This window comes from Dromiciops gliroides, chromosome 3 (genome assembly GCF_019393635.1).
Source record: "Dromiciops gliroides isolate mDroGli1 chromosome 3, mDroGli1.pri, whole genome shotgun sequence".
In the NCBI taxonomy this organism is placed as follows: Eukaryota; Metazoa; Chordata; class Mammalia; order Microbiotheria; family Microbiotheriidae; genus Dromiciops; species Dromiciops gliroides.
In genome coordinates this window covers 642,737,566-642,755,208 of record NC_057863.1, presented here as the reverse complement: position 1 = coordinate 642,755,208, position 17,643 = coordinate 642,737,566, and the positions used below count along the sequence as shown (strand labels likewise).

General features: G+C 48.9%; 1 protein-coding gene and 1 long non-coding RNA gene across 2 annotated transcripts; one reads left to right on the top strand and one right to left on the bottom strand.

The window, feature by feature from the left end:
• Positions 1-2,205: 2,205 nt before the first annotated feature.
• Positions 2,206-5,875, bottom strand: RPS16 (ribosomal protein S16). Its single transcript, XM_043996891.1, has 5 exons — positions 5,739-5,875; positions 4,030-4,131; positions 3,048-3,144; positions 2,870-2,917; positions 2,206-2,407 (listed from the first exon to the last, which is right to left on the bottom strand). The coding sequence occupies exons 1-5, from the start codon at positions 5,784-5,786 to the stop codon at positions 2,262-2,264; spliced, it is 441 nt and encodes a 146-aa protein (XP_043852826.1). The 5' UTR covers positions 5,787-5,875; the 3' UTR covers positions 2,206-2,261.
• Positions 5,876-6,900: 1,025 nt separating this feature from the next.
• On the top strand, positions 6,901-9,327 carry LOC122750221. Its single transcript, XR_006355732.1, has 6 exons — positions 6,901-7,033; positions 7,638-7,825; positions 7,965-8,009; positions 8,397-8,733; positions 8,860-8,971; positions 9,144-9,327. It is a non-coding gene; the product is annotated as an uncharacterized LOC122750221 (long non-coding RNA).
• The last annotated feature ends 8,316 nt before the right edge of the window (positions 9,328-17,643 follow it).

Below are 17,643 nucleotides of genomic sequence, written 5' to 3'. Positions count from 1 at the left end.
CGTCCAGTCCAGAGGCTGGATTAGATCCTCTCTTAAGAAGCTTCCCAACCACGTGGTGCTTTGTAGGTGGGGGCTGAAGCCTAGGGGTGATGGACCCTGTTCTTCCCCATGGCTGCTAACAGGCCCTCTTCAGCCAGGGGGAGGGGAAGGTTTGGGATAAGGACCGACCGTATAAGGGACTATTCCCAGGCCCAGCTTCTCCCGCCCACAGCTTTCCAGGATGCCATCCAAGGGAAGGAAGGAAAATTCCCAGCCAACGCTCCCAGTCAGCAAGCATTCCCAACATTCCACTCCCCCTCCAACAAAGGCAAGTAGGAAGGGGGGGAGAATTCTGTTTTACATCTTCCCCCTCCCCCTAGGGGAAAGGGGGTGGGGTATGCAGGCAGTCATTCAGCCAGATGCATCCCAGCTGTTGCTAGTGAGGGATGAGGCAAGCCACATCCCTCCGTGGGAACGGTCCAGGTATCCAGCTGGGGGAACCTGGCACCTCTGGGAATACCCTGAGGCAGAGTCCCAACTGACAAGTCCTAGACACTCCCCACTACGGAACCTGCTCAGAGGCTGAGATGGCTCTATTTTCCACCTTATTAACTAGAGATGTGGCAGGTGAGAAAACAGGGGCAGCGGTTGACAAACTTCCTCTGGAATTAGGACTGGGTTTCATTCCATACTAACAGTTACCCGGGTGACCTTAGACAAGTCACTTAACCTACTGGGCGCCTGGGTCCTCCAGGTTTGGACCAGAGAGCCTCTCATCTGTGGGTGGGAAAGGGGCCCACATCCAGCATTTTCCCCTCTGCCACTTGGCTCCTGTCCCTTATTCAATCAACCCTTTTAGTTGGTCAAGTAACAACTTTTTTGAAACAGCCTAAATCCAGTAGTGGTTATGGGACCAAAAGAGGCATTTCCAAGCTCATGGGATTTGTTAAGTTCTCCCCCCAGTCTGCAGCACCCTAGATTTGGAGTTGGGAGGCCTAAAGATGCCATACTGCTTCTCCAAGGTCCAGAGCAGAGGCAGTTGTCAAGAGGAAGGCGTTGGACACCTAACAGCTCCACCTTCCTCTTGCCCATAACGCCAGACTCTTAGCCCAAGTCCCTTTGTACTAAGGCTGATAGAACACACCCCTCTTTCCTCCACTCCAACTGGGAATTGTCCAAATGGCTGTCCCTAAAGTAGCCTCCCCCTCCCCTCCTTGCCAAAAAAACCTTCAGGGTTTCCCTAGGATAAACAATCCCTCCCCCCAGATTTTTCAGCTTTATTAAAGTGAGGTGACTTGTTTTTGTTTTTAGTGAGGCAGTTGGGGTTAAGTGACTTGCCCAGGGTCACACAGCTAGTAAGTGTTAAGTGTCAGAGGCCGGATTTGAACTCAGGTCCTCCTGACTCCAGGGCCGGTGCTCTATCCACTGTGCCACCTAGCTGCCCTGTGAGGTGACTTGTTAACCAGTGCCAGACCCACAGCATAGCTCCCAGGAGAGCTCCCCCTTCCTTTTTCCTATACCTGTCCCATGTGGAAGGCAGACAAACTCTCCAGCAGGTCACATAGGACCCAGCTGTGAAATCTGCTTAATCACCTCAAGTTCAACAACATTCCACCAGCATCCGTCCTCATCCTCCTTGTGTCAAAGTCACCTGTCTCTCTTCCCTTTCGCCAGTGTCCGCATTCTGATCTTTTCTGGAGGATCCTAACCCTGTCCCCAGTATACTCTGCACATTTTCCCTAAGTTAGGGGCCGTGACTTTCCCCATAACGGTCCCTATGTGGCCAAACCTGCATTGCTGACCGATTTTCAGGGTCTTCCTGGATGTGTTATTTAGTACCCAGAAGGCTCATTCCATCCTGTTAAACAGTTGTCTAATTTATGCTTCACTTCCCATCTCCATTGCCTAATCCTTCCCCATGTCCCTAACTCACTGGGAGAGATTCAAAGGACATGGATCACCAGAAATAGCAAGAGGAAATTGCTTGTTCAGGGCTATCTGGCTTCCTGAGGGCAAGGACCGGGGTGTGTCCCTTTGCTGTTAAGGCATAGGGCTCAAACCCACTTTCAGAAAGGTGACTGTCTGAGCTGGATTGGGGGGTGGCTGGGGAAAACAAAACAGACCGGTGACTCAACATGAGGAAGGTCTGAGATGCGGGGCCCATCCCTGATACCTTCCTCTCAGAAGAGAAAGGTCCCGTCCACATTCAAGACCAACCAGAGCTGCTTAAAAGGTCGTATACCCAATTTATTGCAAAAAGACCCACAATCCTAGCAGTTGCCTCATCGGTAGGATTTCTGGTAGCGAGCCCTGGCTCCAGGTCCACCAAACTTCTTGGACTCGCAGCGACGGGGGTCAGCCACCAGCAGAGTCCGGTCATACTGGATAAGGATGTCTTTGATTTCCTTCTTGGAAGCCTCGTCCACATCTGGAAGGAGGGAAGAGAGCGCAAAAGCACATCACCGCCCTGACAGCTCCTTGGCCAACAGAACCAGGCTCGCCCCTATTCAGCCCGAAGTACGAACAGCAGCTAGAGGCAGATCCTGCCTGATACGAGCAGTGTGACCCGGGGACAAAGTCTGCCTCATCTAGTCTCAAGTTTCCTCATCAGCAAAATGGGGCCAAAAGCAGCACCCACCACCACACGAGGTTGCGAGGGTCTGATGAGGTAACAGAAAAGTGCTTTGTAAGCCATGACTGCATCTTTTGTCCTAAGGATGTTGAGAAGCCAAGAGGAGAGCATTCCACGGAAATCCCCACCAACCATGGTCCCAGGGGAGGAATGAACAGACCCATTTCAGACTACACTGTTTTTCTAGACAAAGGTCATGTCGAGATGCAGCCCCCGGTACCTGACAGTGGCACACAGGAAGCAGGACTCTTCACTTACATTTCTGATAATAGGCCACCAGAGCTTTGGAGATGGACTGCCGGATAGCTGCAGGGGAAGGAGGGGGGAGAGGGAGAAGTTAGCAGTGACTTTTTTATTCTCCCAACCCCTAAGAACTCCAAGAGGCTTGCTCAGAGAAATGCCTGGGCTCCTGCCCTTCCACCCAAACCCTGCTCACCATAAATCTGAGCGACATGGCCTCCTCCTTTCACTCGGACCCGGATATCTACACCAGCAAACCGTTCCTTGCCCAGTAGGAGGACAGGTTCCAACAGCTGCAGGAGAGGAAAACCCCCCCCCCAAATCAGGAGCGGGCCAGCCTCAGCAGGGATCACTCCATCTGACCAGAGCACAGTCCCGCCTGAAAAAGGCCCCCATGGACACCCTTCTCCCTACTTTGTGACAAAGGCAGACTCTCTCCCAAGCCCTCAACACCAAACTCTAGGTGCCTGGATGACAAAGAGAAATGGCCCCAGTCCCCAAGGGGCGACCCCAAGGGTGACCAGAGCTTGCCAACAGATGAGTATGTAAAGGAGGGTTTGCAGAGCGACAGAAGCTGCCTGAAACCACAAAGGCGTCCAGTGTCTACTTGTGCCAATCTCCTCCCCAACTCAGCTAGGTGGCTCCAGCTGCCTTCTGACCCTGAAGGGTCTCCCAATGCCCCTTGGCCCCTCTCCTTCCAAGGCCTCTGTCCTTCACACCTCTCTAAGACTTCACCATTCCCCCTGTGTTGTCTTCTCTCATTAAAACGTAAGCTCTCTGAGGGTCAGGGCGATCTTTCTTCTGGCTGGTATTTGTACCCCAGGGCTCGGCACAAGGCACAAGCTTGACAAATGCCCGTTGGCTGAATACGGGGAGTGCTGAGTGTGTGTGACGCTATCTGAAGGCTTTGACAATTGCAGTTCTTTCCTCCAAAGGTAAGGTGAACAGAATTCTATTTTCTCCTACTGATTTGCTCTCATCAGATCTGCTCTGTCTCAGTGTCTCAACAGAAGGTGTGTGTCCCCCCCCCTCCCCCCAACCCCTGCCTCTGGTCAGGAGAAAAGAGGGCCCTGGGGCTGCCGCTGGCTTTTCTTTTCCCTGAAGAGATTAAGGGAGAGCCCAAGGAGTAGGGCAGGTGTCGAGAAGGCCACTTTAAGGCTATGGTAGGGCAGAGGTACCTTGTACTGCAGGGTTCGAGGCTCAATCATCTCCAGTGGGCGTCCGTTTACCTTGATCAGCCCATTGCCTCTCTTGCAGTGGGCCACAGCGGTGGCAGTTTTCTGGGGAAGAAAGACATCTCGAGTTTCTATGTGGTTTTAGGGATTACAAAGTGCTTTCCTCACAATAACAGTAAAAGGTAGGTAGCAGTCCAAGTTAGTTTTCCGAAGGATGTAGTGGCCTGCCCAGCACTACAGAGGCCTGTGTTGGAGATCCCTTACTGGGTGATATGTAGACACACAATTTTTTTTACAAGCAGCACTGTAAGATTTTCAAAGAGCACTTTTTAGGACAGCTTTATTCAGCAGTAGGTAGAAATATACCCATTTTAAAGATGAGGAAACAGGCGAAGTGCCTGAGACTCAGTTACAAAGATAGGAAGGATCCAAACTCACCAAACCTAAGTATGTGAGCTCTGTACTTTAGAAAGGTTCCGATCCAAAACCTTCATCTCACTGAGGAAAATAGGCAAAGACCCCAAGAAGAAGTGTGGCCTAATGGATATAGTACTGGACACGAATTCAAGAAAAGCAAGCTAAAATACTAGCTATGTGAGGGGCAGCTAGGTGGCGCAGTGGATAAAGCACCAACCTTGGATTCAGGAGTACCTGAGTTCAAATCCAGCCTCAGACATTTGACACTTGCTAGCTGTGTGACCCTGGGCAAGTCACTTAATCCCCATTGCCCCGCAAAAAAAAAGGAAATAAATAAAAAAGAAATATGAGAGAAAAAATACTAGCTATGTGGCCTTGTACACCCCCTTCCTCACGGGTTTTATTGTGAAGATCAAGGGACTTACAAGTGTGTCTGGGAGCCATTTTCTAAGGTTAGGTGCCCTTTCAGTCCCATCCAGCTTTTCCCATATGGAAATAAGGAGCAATTAATCCGAGTCCCAGGCCAACTTCCCACGCCGCTGCTAGGACCAGCTGAGACTGACCAATACTATCACGCTCCCTAAGAGCGATAGAGAAAAGGGCCCGGGAAGGGGAAATGCCAGGCAGGCACCTGGTCTGGGAAGGTTGAGTTGAGGCGGTGGTCTCATCTGGTAGATGAATGGAGGGGAGAGCGGTCTTGCTACTGCGGGTTGGGCTGCAGGGCATCGTAAGGCAGGGGGCCTTCTCAGGTGTGTCCAACTATCATCTCTTACAAAGCTGATGATTTGGGGAGGGGGGCGTTACGAGGATTCTTTCGCTTTTCCTGAAGTTTGTAAATTTCAGAGTGATATAGACACACACACGCGGCAAATCCGAGGGGGGAGGCCCGAGCCTCTGGGAAGGTGATAGGTAGGGAAGGGGTGCCGCCTATGGGAGCAAAGCTAGGCCTGAATCAATAGGATTCGAATCCAAGCCCCTCCTAAGGCTGCGTCAGGGCTCTTTCCATCGAGCCACGGTCCTCTCACGGTAGCCCTAATTCACGCCAAGCCTGGAGATTTGCCGAGCCCTTTACGTCCACGCATGCCCAGGCCTCACGGCAGCCGCTCCATTACACTTGCCCCGCCCCGGGGAGAGAACACGCCGATGTTCAAACCACGCGGCTAACTGCAGGATCCGAACCCAAGGACCGCCAGGATCCATCGGCTCCGAGAGGGCCCCCCCCAGGCGCAGACACGTGGGCTCGGCGGAACCGGAAATCCCTTCTCCCCTCCCCCACCCCACGGACCCTCGCCTACCTTTCGCCCGAAGACCTGGACGGACTGGAGCGGCCCCTTGGACGGCATGCTGTTGGTGGGTGGCACAGACTCTGAGCGGGGTTGGCGGCGGCGGAGGTGGCGGCGGCGGCGGCGACAGAAGCAGGAGATGGGAGCTCCTCACCCGCGCGGCGCCGAGGCACGAAAGGGGCGGTCGAGGAGGCGCGGGCTGTTTTCCAGGGTTTGCGCAGGCGCAGACGCCGGGGAAAGACGCTCACCAGAGAAAGAGGGCAGGGCCTGGGAGGTGCAGCGGAGGCGCTTTACGGCAGGGGCGGGGCCTGGCGTTGTTGAAAGAGGAAGGGCTAATGGCCTAGCGGCGAAAAGACGGCGATCCTCATTGGCTGGCTCTTCTCTTCGTTTGTATAGTGATTGCCTGACCCCGCCTTTACCCTTTCCTATCTTTCCCTAATTCCTCCCCTACAGACTCCCTCTCCCCAAAGCCCCCTCCCTCAAGACTCCCTTCCCCCTCCCCAACCCCCATCGCTCAAGATTTCCTTACAGCCCACCCCCCCCCAGCCCTCGCCCCAACTCCTCCAGTTTAAGGTTACAGAACGCTGCCCAAGCCCCTCCCAACTCCCCACCCTCAAGCCCCCCATCCCTACGGTCAAGACCTCGGCCTCCCGACTCACTTCCTACAGCCTACCCACCGCCACACGAGACACCCGTCCCTCTTCCACCAGACTCCCACCTCCGCTCCCGCCTCCCAAGAATCCCTACTACCTGCCCCCCCCCCGCCCTCCCTCAAGACTGCCTTCCTTCTCCCAACCCCCCCATCTTAAGCCTCCCCTCCTTCATCTCTCAACGCTTTTAGAGGCCCCCTTTCTCAAGTCCACCCTAAGATACCCTTCTCCCCAAAACCTCTTCAAGACCCTCACCCTCGGTCCTCCTTCCTCCCTCCCTCAACTTCCCACAGACCTCATGGGGCTTCCCCTGGGGACCCCCCTAAAAAAACAAAATACTGCCAGCACCTCCTATCCCTTTTACTGTCTCACCCCTACAGTATGGGAGGGGCACTCCTCCTCTGGGTTGCCTCAGTTTCCCCAGCTTAGTCCTCTGCCCAGGGAGGTCAAAGATGGGAGGGGGTGTGCCTGTGTGTCCCCGGGACTCCGTGGACCTATGACACCATATTTGCTTCCCTGGCAAGCCTGGCACCTCTGACATGATCTACTCCCTGGCTGCTGGCCCCGGATCAGGGAGGGGCCGGGCCTCCAAGTCCAGCCAGAAACCTCCCACTTGTCATTCCTAGGTGGTGCTGAGATCAGAGCATGGATCAGAGGGTGAGTGAGAGATGGGGGTGTGGTGGGGGGAAAGAAATGGGTACCCACAAGATGGAGCCTCAGACCTGGGTGAGCAGACTCCAACCCAGGCCCAGACAGTCCAAGGACAGGACACAGACAGGAAGAGACAGAGGTAGTCACCTACTGTATAGAGACCGGGCCACACAAGGGTCATAGGAGGAGGATAGTGCTAACTGGCCCCTAAGGTTTGTAAAATAGGATCTCACTAGGGCCTCCCAGCCATCCTGGGAGGTAACTGCTAGGAAAGGAGGAAACCGAGGCAGGCAAATGAAACGTTGCCCAGGCTGACCTAGTTAGGGAGTGAGGCTGGATTTGAACTCCAGTCTTCTGACTCCAGACCCCATGCTCTCCTCACTAGTGTCACCAAGATGAATACACTAACCGGTCCCTTTCAGCCCTAGATCTGTGATCCTGTGTGAGATTTGAGAGTGTGTGGCTGGGTGCCCCTTGCCTTACTAAGGCCAACCTTGGAGGGGACCTAAACACTAACAGCCCAGAGTTTCCGTGGCTTGGGGCCGACAGTCAGAACTCTGCCCCTCCCACCTGTACTCTAACCCCTGGCCCTCCTATCAATCTCTTCCAGGTGCCTGAGCCTCCCTGCTCCCCAGGACAGGGAGATGGGTAGGAGAGGCCTGCCCCTCCCCACCACCCCTCATGTGGCTCTTCTGGGCCTTCTTTGTGTTGGTTCGCCCCCTGGGGGGGCCCCCTTTGGGGCTCCCCGGCTGCCCTCCAGAGCCCCTGGAGGGACTTGTCGCTATCATGGAGGTCCTAGTGAGTGGACAGGCTGGAGGCTGGTGGGAGAGAGGGATGGGGAGGGGGGGAGCATGACAGGTGGTGGGGATGGGTGGGCATTTTGGAAAAGGAACCTGGGTATTCTGATAGCCAGCTTTCCCCCCTCATCCAATGCCAGGGTAATAAAAACGATGGGACTCTTTATACTCCGGACAATCTCTCTGTGAGTATACTTTGCCCTGTTCTACTCCCTAAGAGGGGCCCTGGTTCCTCTTTGATATTTGGAGGGGAGGAGAAAGTCAGGGGCCCTCAACATGGGGCAAACCTGTCTGCCCCCAGGAAACCTTAGGCAGGAGCGTCCAATTCCCTCCCCTCAGCCCTTTCCTCTAGGATCTTGGGAGGGACATGCCTCCGAAGCCAGCAGTTTGGGGGTTGTGGGAGGTACATTCTGAGGAGCTGCATGTTGGGCCCTCCGAGGGGGACACCTCAGGATGGGGGTGATGTAATCCCTCAGTGTATGTTCAGCCAAGGCTATGGGGAATGGCGTTTAGGGGCATCTCTGATGGGTCCCCCAGGCCAAGATCAGAGTGGAGATGGTGGGTCTCTACAGGTGTGCCCTATGGAGATTCTGCACTGCTTTGGGGTGGAGCTGTCCGTGATTGGGCATGAGGAGGGTCCACCAGCAGTGATGGCCGTGAAGCGGCTGCAGCGCTCATTGAGAGCCCTGGGGCCCTACCTGTGGGGAGCCAGGGCAGGAGCCGCCTCAGGGCCCTGCCCCCCCTGTGAGAGGTACCCCGAGAGGCCTGTCCTCCAATTCTTGGCCAAATTGCTGGAGCTATTGCAGGTAGCCTGTGCTGGAGACCATCAGGCTGGGTGAAGGGGGTGTCAGAGCCCTCCCCAACCCTCCCCAATGCACTAGCCCTGCAGGTCCCAGGAGACATTCCCAGGTATCCCTCAGGGAAGGGGGGGAGGAAAGTGGGGGAATGAAAAGGGAAGAGGATGGGAGCTCTTGGAGGTGTCCCTTGATCCTGACCTCACACCTGAATCTTCCTCACTCCCACCCCTGCTTGCAGGCTGCAGCCTTCTAGACACCCAGATTTCTGGGCTTCCCTGTTAGCACTCCCACATCTGGAATGCCAGCAGGCCCTACATTGGGTGGGAACGAGGGAAGACGAGGCAAATATGGTGAGTGACTGACACCCATCCCTTCAGGGACACGGACACGGGCTTGGGCTGGAGATGGAGGTCTGGAACACTTGGCTTCTGTTCCCCTTGGAGAAGGGGGAGCGGGCTGACTTCCCTCCGGGCCTCCCCAAGCATCAGTTGCAATCACAGACCCCCTCCAATGTCCAAACAGGTGATGATGTTGCTGTCAGCTGCCGTTCTCCTCACCCCAAGGCACCTTCCACCTTCCATCGGCAGGATTCCTTAAGTTCCGCTGTGCCCCCACCCCTCCCTAGGCCGTGTCTAGCCCCTGGCACTTGGCTGGGCACTGAGTTGACATTTAAGTGTTTATCGAATAAATGAATGAATATGAAGGAGTGACTGATCTATGCACAATTTCCAAAGGGCATGGGGAGGCTTGTGAAATACTCAGTGAACCTGGACCTTGCTACCAGTTGGGTGACCCCTTCTGCAATAACCCTGAACTGGATGGATTTGGGGCCTTCTCCCATATGAAGATGCACTTTCCCCAATCTGAGACCCAGCCTTGTGACCTTGCCCCCCCAGGACAGTGAAAGCCACTTCCAATCCCAAATACCCACGATGACCTCTGCTTCCCCCAGATCTCATGTGTCCCTCAGACACTGCCTGCCAGGGGAAGCCTCTCTCAGCCCAGTTTTGAGCCTGGACACTCCCTCACTCCCTTTTAGAAATCTTCCATAATTCCCCATTGCCCACTGTCTCAAGCTGTTCCGTGTCTCACCCCAGATCCTCAGTGATTCAGATTGACCAAGCTCAGGACAGTATTCCCATTAGTTCACAGGGGAACTTAGGACCTTCTGACTCCAGAGCAAGTGCTCTAGCCACTTTACCAGCCAGCTGCCCCCCAGGTAGGGGTATATAGGCAAAGAGAATGCCCAGAGTCTGACTGAGGGACTGGGGTTTCCTTGGCATCTGAGGGATCACCCGGAGCTGCTGAGAGTTGTTCCCCAAGACAGGGATGGGAGATTGGGGGGTTGAGGCCCCCTAGTCTCTGGTGGTTTAGGGAAGAGAAGTGTGGGGTTGGGGTAGGGTCTGGTGGGGCGGTGTCTGGTCAGCTGGGCCTCAGAGCAGGTTGATACTTTGGAGGGTGGGATCAAGATTCCCAAAGATGGGAGCCAGGCTGTAAGGAAGCAGGTGAAGATAGAGGAAAGAACATCAGAATTAAGGTCACTGGACATTGACCCATTGTCTGAAGTGCCAGGACATAAAGGGCTACCAGGAACAGAGCTCCAGAAGACCCAAGTTCAAATCTAGCCTCAGACACTTCCTAACTGTCACATCACCTCTGCCTGCCTCAGTTTCCCCATCTGTAAAATGGGGTTAATAATAGCCCCTGAAGTGCTCAGCAGCTGTTATTGCCCGCTGTTAGTGCTGTGGCAGGGTGCCGTCCCCACTGCAAGGATAGAGGGGCAGAATACAAGCATCCCCACTGAAGGACAGAGGGAGGGGAGTGGTTGGGGATGCTTTAGCCAAGGCAGGGTAGGATGGGGGCTCTGAGAAGGGCTATAACAGCTGGACTCAATTTATCAATTATCTATTTATGGCTCTGCTGCTGTGACTCATCCCTCACATGCAAAGTAAATACAACAATGCTGAAATGTAGAACACATCCATACTGACCACCAAACACATTTTATTCAGTAAAGGGCAACTGAATCAAAGAATTAAAAATCAACTGGGGGGGGGCAGCTAAATGGCGCAGTGGTTAAAGCACAGGCCCTGGATTCAAGAGTACCTGAGTTCAAATCTGGCCTCAGACACTTGACACTTACTTTCTGTGTGACCCTGGGCAAGTCACTTAACCCCCATTGCCTGCAAAAAAAAAAATCAACTGGGGCCTAGCTTCCTCTAGAGAACTGGTGAGTCAAAGAACAAATCACAGAAACAATCATTTCATCAAGGGAAAAAAATCTCTGGGACAAGGTACTGGTGGGATACAGACAAAGCTGTTCTTTGGGGAAAATGTATCTCTCCAAAAACACATCAACAAAAGACAGGGCAATTAGATAAAAGGGCAGACAAGTAAAACCCTAGAAAACCAGGAAATTTAATGAACCCAATTAAATCCCCAGATTCTAAAACTCAAAGAGGTTAATAAGATTGAAAGCAAAACCCCATCTGATGAATAAAACCAACACTGTTGACTTTTTTTGGGGGGGGGACTCACTGAAATAAAACACAAAACCTAATTGAAAACTTTAAATAGTAAGGAAAACCAAATCACCAGTAACTAAAATGATAAAAGAGTTCCCAACAAATGAAGAAGAAATAAAGGAAATTATTCGGAACTCTTTTGCCCAACTATATGCTGACAAAACTGACAACTAAAGGGCAAGCCATAGTTACCAAACTATAAAATGCCCAGACTAACAATAAGAATCTAAATAACAATTTCAGAAAAACAAATTGACCCTTAAATGAATTCCCAAAGAAAAACTCTGCAATCTGCTGGATTTACAAGTCAGGTCTGTCCAGTAGACATCTTCAATTTGGTATGTTCAATCATTTTCTTTCCCCACCTCCTTCCCTGTCACTGTCGAGGGCAGCAGCATCCTCGTCTCCCTAACCTGGAGCAAGTCTGGGACTTCCTCACTCCACCCCCACCTGACCGTGGCCAAGCTGGTGTCAAAGCTTGTGGATTTCACCTGGGCAGCTTCTGCCCTCAGAGTCAGACGCTGGCCCTCCCCTGGTGCTGCTGACTTTCATGATCTCACACCTGGGCAATTGCAATAGCTACTAGTCGGTGGGGGTGGGGGGAGGGGCGAAGGCAAAGGAAATGTAGGGGGGGGGAGCTGGAGGGGGAAGAGGTCGGCCTGCCTTTGGTTTCTCCCCACTTCTATTCATTCTCCATTCAGCCACCGAAGTAATTTTCCTAAAGCTCAAGTGTGATCTTGTCGTCCCCACCTCCCCTTTTAACACACACTCACACACACACACACACACACACACACACACACACACACACACTCACACACACACACACACACACACTCTCTCTCTCTCTCTCTCTCTCTCTCTCTCTCTCTGGATAAACTCCAGGGTCTTTCGGTTGCCCCCAGGATCAAATGCCAAATCCTCATTTGGCCCCCTCATAACTTTGCCTCACCTTAATCCCCCACACTTACTACTCCTTTATGCAGTAACACTGGCCTCTTGAATGTCCCACAAAAAAACCCCCAAAACACAATAAAGAAAACCCCAGTCCCTCAGTCAGGCTCTGGGCATTCTCTTTGCCTATGTACCCCTACCTGGGGGGCAGCTGGCTGGTAAAGTGGCTGGAGTACTGACTCTGGAGTCAGAAGGTCCTAAATTCCAAACACGGTCTCAAACACTTGACACTTTGTAGCTGTGTGACCCTGGGCAAGTCACTTAACCCCGATTGCCTCAAACATCCAGGGCCATCTCCAGGTGTCCTGATGTACATCTTTCCACTGATGACTTTGCATGCCCTCCCTCACTTAAATCCAGTTCGCTGTGAGTCATGACATCACCTCCTGATGTCACGGTGCTCTTTAAGAATGAAGGATAAACAATGACAACAACCCCCACCCCCACTTTCCCTAATCCCTCTTAATTCCAGTACCTCCCCTCAGTTTTTTGTTATTTATCCTGTATATAGGGCAGCTTGGTAGTGATGTAGGAGGCAAAAAGGGGTTAACAGAAAAACCTAAGACCCAAGCTCTAATTCAGATATTATCTCTAAAAGGGATTCAGACCCCAGTCAATGGATAAGTTACAAGTCAGGATGCTAAATTCTCTTACCACATAAATCAGTACCCATAATGGGAACATAAAGGGGCAAGTCATATAACAATGAAAAAATTGACAGAAAACCTAGACTAGGAATAAATGATAAATTAAGATGTTTTGAAACTAAGCATGGCAACCAGAAAGAGACATGAGCAGAAAAGGCCAAATTTGTCTCCAGATTCACCTTATGACATGTAAACCCCCAAAACACACCTCCACAGAAAAAGGTACCCACCTTGGGGGTTGGCTTAGGACCCCAGGAACTCCAAATTAAGATAAGCCCTCCCCTGTACTTCCCAAAGGTGGAGATTATTATAATGAGACTGATAATCAATTTATCCATACTATAAACATAACTCTTTTCTTTCACTATTTGAGAGATACCTTTCCACTATTCTGGTTCTCTCTGTGTGGTCACTCACAGTATTGCAATAAAACTTGGGAAACTGAGTCATTGAGTCTTGTAATTCTTTTGGGACTACTCACAATCGATTTGACCCTTAATTCCAGCCCACATCAGTAGTGTAGTGGATAAAGCACTGGCCCTGGATTCAGGAGGATCTGAGTTCAAATCTAGTCTCAGACACTTGACACTAGCTATGTAACCCTGGGCAAGTTATTTGACCCTCATTGCCCAGCCAAAAAAAAAAAAAAGATACAGTGTATCCTGTGTATAGCTTACTTTGTATCTATTTGTTTACATGTTTGCTATCCTATTAGATTGTAAACTCTCTAAGGGCAAGGACTGACCTAGGCCTCTTTTTTTCCCCTCTCAGTGCTTTAGCACTGGGCCTGGCACTGAACAGGCACTTAAAAAATGTTTACTGATTAATCTGATTGAAACATTCAAAAAATAATAGTTTATATGACATAAATGGTTTGGGAAAACAGAATATGAGATACTAAACAGATCCCTTCTACTACACAAATATGGTCTTGATGCCTAAACCAGGGTAAGTCAAAACAGAAAGTTAATTATAGGACAAGTTTCCTAATGAATATAGATGCAAATTTTTGAAGAAAATATTAGCAGAGGCTTCAATGACATATCAAAAAGGGTATGCATTCTGACCAAGTTGTGTTTCTACCATAAATGCACTGTTGGTTCAATATTAGAAAAATTATTAAAATAATAGACCACATTAGGAACAAGAAAACAAATCATACTATTATAGCAAGAGGTACAAAAAAAAGCTTTTGACAAAATACAGCACCCATTTCTGTTAAAAACACTGAAGATGGGGGGGGGGGGCAGCTAGGTGGCTCAGTGGATAGAGCACCGGCCCTGGAGTCAGGAGGACCTGAGTTCAAATCCGGCCTCAGACACTTAACACTTACTAGCTGTGTGACCCTGGGCAAGTCACTTAACCCCAATTGCCTCACTAAAAAAACACCCCCCCCCAAACACTGAAGAGTATAGGAATAAATGGATCCTTCTTTAGTACAGTGAATAAAATTTAACTATCCCCAAGAGTCAGCATTATATGTGATGAGGATAAACTTGAGGTATTTCAAGTAAGATCAGGAATGTTCATCATCACTATAATTATTTGATATTGTCCTGGAAGTGCTAGCCTGGAGTCAGGCTGACTCATCACTCTGAGTTCAAATCTGGCCTTGGATGCTTACTGGCTGTGTGACCCAAGGCAGATCACTTCACCCCATTTGCCTCAGTTTCCTTATCTGTAACATGAGAGCTGGTGAAGGCAATGGCAAACCATTGCAGTATCTTTGCCAAGAAAACCCCCCAAAAGGGTCATGAAGGGTTACAGACAATTGAACAAGACTAGGGTAGTAATTACAGACTTAAAATTTGGCAAAACCTGCTGGCAAAACTGGAAAGCAGTGTGGCAGAAACTGGGTTTAGTTAGACCCACACATCACACCATATATCAGGATAAACACTAAGTGGATTCATGTCTTAAATAGAAAAAAGTCACAATATAAACAAATTGGAAGAGCAAAGAAGAAATTAGCTTCCAGATCTGGAGGAAGAGCACAGGATCAAATGAGGATAGAAAATTTTAAAAACAAAGATAAAGATATGTGATAAGATAAAAGGGGCAATTTTGTTTACATAAAATTTAAAAATTTTGCACTAACAAAACCAATGCAGTTAATGTTAGCAGGGAAAGTCAATTCCTCAACTGAGAAATGGTCAAAGGATATGAACAGGCAGTTTTCAGATGAAGAAATCAAAACTATATATTGCCATATAGGATATGACAAAAAAGGAAAATAAATGTTGGAGAAGAGGTGTAAAAATTGGAACAGTAATGCATTGTTGGTGGAGTTGTGAACTGATCCACACATTCCAAAGAGCAATTTGGAACAACGCCCAAAGAGCTATGGGGCTGTGCATACCCTTTGACCTAGTAATACCACTACTAGATCTATATTCCAAAGAGATCATACAAAAGGGAAAAGGACCCACATGTACAAAAATATTTATAGCAGCTGTTTGTGGTGGCAAAGAATTGGAAATCAAGGGGATGCACATCAATTGGGGAATGGCTGAACAAGTTGTGGTTTATGAATGTAATGGAATACTATTGGGCTATAAGAAATGAATGAGCAGGCAGATTTCAGAAAAACCTGGACTTACATGAGCTGATGATGAGTGAAGTGAGCACAACCAGGAGAACATTGTATGACAATCAGCTGTGATAGACTTTGCTTTTCTCAGCAATACAATGATCCATGGCATTTCCAAAGGATGGGAAATGCTCTCCACATTCAGAAAAAGAACTGTGGAATCTGAATGCAGATAGAACCATACTATTTTAATTTTTTCCTTTATTTTGTTGTTGTTTTTATTTTCTTTCTTGAGGTTTTTCCCTTTCTTTTTTTTTTCTTTTTTTTTTTCGGGGCAAGGAGGGTTAAGTGGCTTGCCCAGGGTCACACAGCTAATGTCAAATGTTTGAACTCAGGTCTTCCTGAATCGAGGGCTGGTGCTTTATCCTGCCACCTTTGCTTTATCTGCGCCACCTAGGTGCCCCTCCCTTTCATTCTGATTCTTCTTTCACAATATGACTAATGTAGAAATATGTTTTTCCCCCAGATAATAAATATTTCTATTTAAAGTTTTGAGTTCCAAATTATATCCCTCCTTCTCCTGCTCCCTCCCTAAGGTGGCAAGGAATCAGATATCGGTTATACATGTGCAATTATATAAAGCATTGCCATATCAATCTTTTTATATAAGAAAATTTGAATAAAAGAAGAAAATAAAAGTGAAAAATAGCATTCTTCAGTCCATGTTCAATCAATATCAGTTCTTTCTTTGGAGGTGGATAGTATGCTTTATCATTGGTCCTTTGGGATTGTCTTGGATCATTGTATTGCTGAGAATAGTGAATTCATTCACAGTTCTTCATCAAACAATATTGCTGTCACCATGCACAATGCTCTCCTGGTTCTGCTTACTTCACTATACATTGGTTCATACAAGTCTTTCCAAGCCTTTCTGAAATCACCCTGCTTGTCATTTCTTATAGCACAATAATATCCTATCACCATCATATACCACAACTTGTTGAGCCATTCCCCAATGGATGGGCATTCCTTTGATTTCCAATTCTTAGTCACTACAAAAAGAGCTGCTATTCACTCCCAGAGAAAGAATTGATATTGATTGAACACAGTCTAAAAAAAAAAAAGAGCACTTGTGGATTGTACATATATAACCTATATCAGATTGGTTGCTGTCTTGTGGAGGGGGGAGGAAAGGGAGGGAGGGAGAAAAATTTGGAACTCTAAATCTTATGAAAATGAATGTTGAAAACTGCCTTTACATGTAACTGGAAAAAATAAAATAAATGTTTGTTACAAAAAAAAAGAATGTTGAAAACTATCTTTACATGTAACTGGAAAAAAATACTATTAAAAAAAGAAGTGAAAGTTAACTGGGGGAAAATCTTTGCATAAAGTATATATGAGGAACTGATTTAAAATTTATAAGAATAAAAGCTATTCTCCCATAGATAAGTGGTCAATGGGAAAAAAAAATCTAGGTTATCAACAAGTATATTTTTTTGGAAAAAATGCTCTACATTACTAAAAATGAAGGAATAAGGGCAGCTAGGTGACACAGTGGATATATCAGCACCAGCCCTGGAATCAAGAGGACCTGAGTTCAAATCCGACCCTCAGACACATAACACTTACTAGCTGTGTGACCCTGGGCAAGTCACTTAACCCCAATTGCCTCACAAAAAAAAATGAAGGAATTAATGCAGCCCTGATGTTCCAACTCATACCCATCATCAAATTGGCAAAGATGACAAATGTTGGAGGGGCTTCGGGAAAACAGGGACACTACGAGGTAGAGGTGTGACGGGTGCAATCTGGATCCATCTAAAGTCATTAAACTGTACATCCATATGCTTTGGCCCAGGGATAACGCTACTGGGATACCCCCAGAGATCAAAGGAAAAGAACCCGTACGAGCATATCAAGGTAAGTCATAACAAATGATGAAACAGAGTTTCAGAGGAAACACTGTATCAAGTGAAGAAGACTAAAGTAACCAGAAACGTAACGCTTCATACAATAACAACATTTTTGGAGAGACAAATACCTTTGATACACTGACCAACCTCAGCACAGGAAATTTAGGACGAGGAAGAATGAAACATACATTTTGGGAGGGGGGAGGGTAGGGAAGGCAATAGGGGTTAAGTGACTTGCCCAAGGTCATACAGCTTGCTACCAAGAGACACACATTTTTGACATGAACAAGGCAGGGCTTTGTTTTGTTTGACCGTACTCATTTCCCATGGGGGTGGGGGCGATGCTTGCTAGAAAAGATGTCAACAGCATAACCAAGAAACCCCTTAGGAGACTGAGGCCGCCTGGAAAGAGGAAGCTGCTAGGAGTGGAAAGAACTCTAGATTGCCACA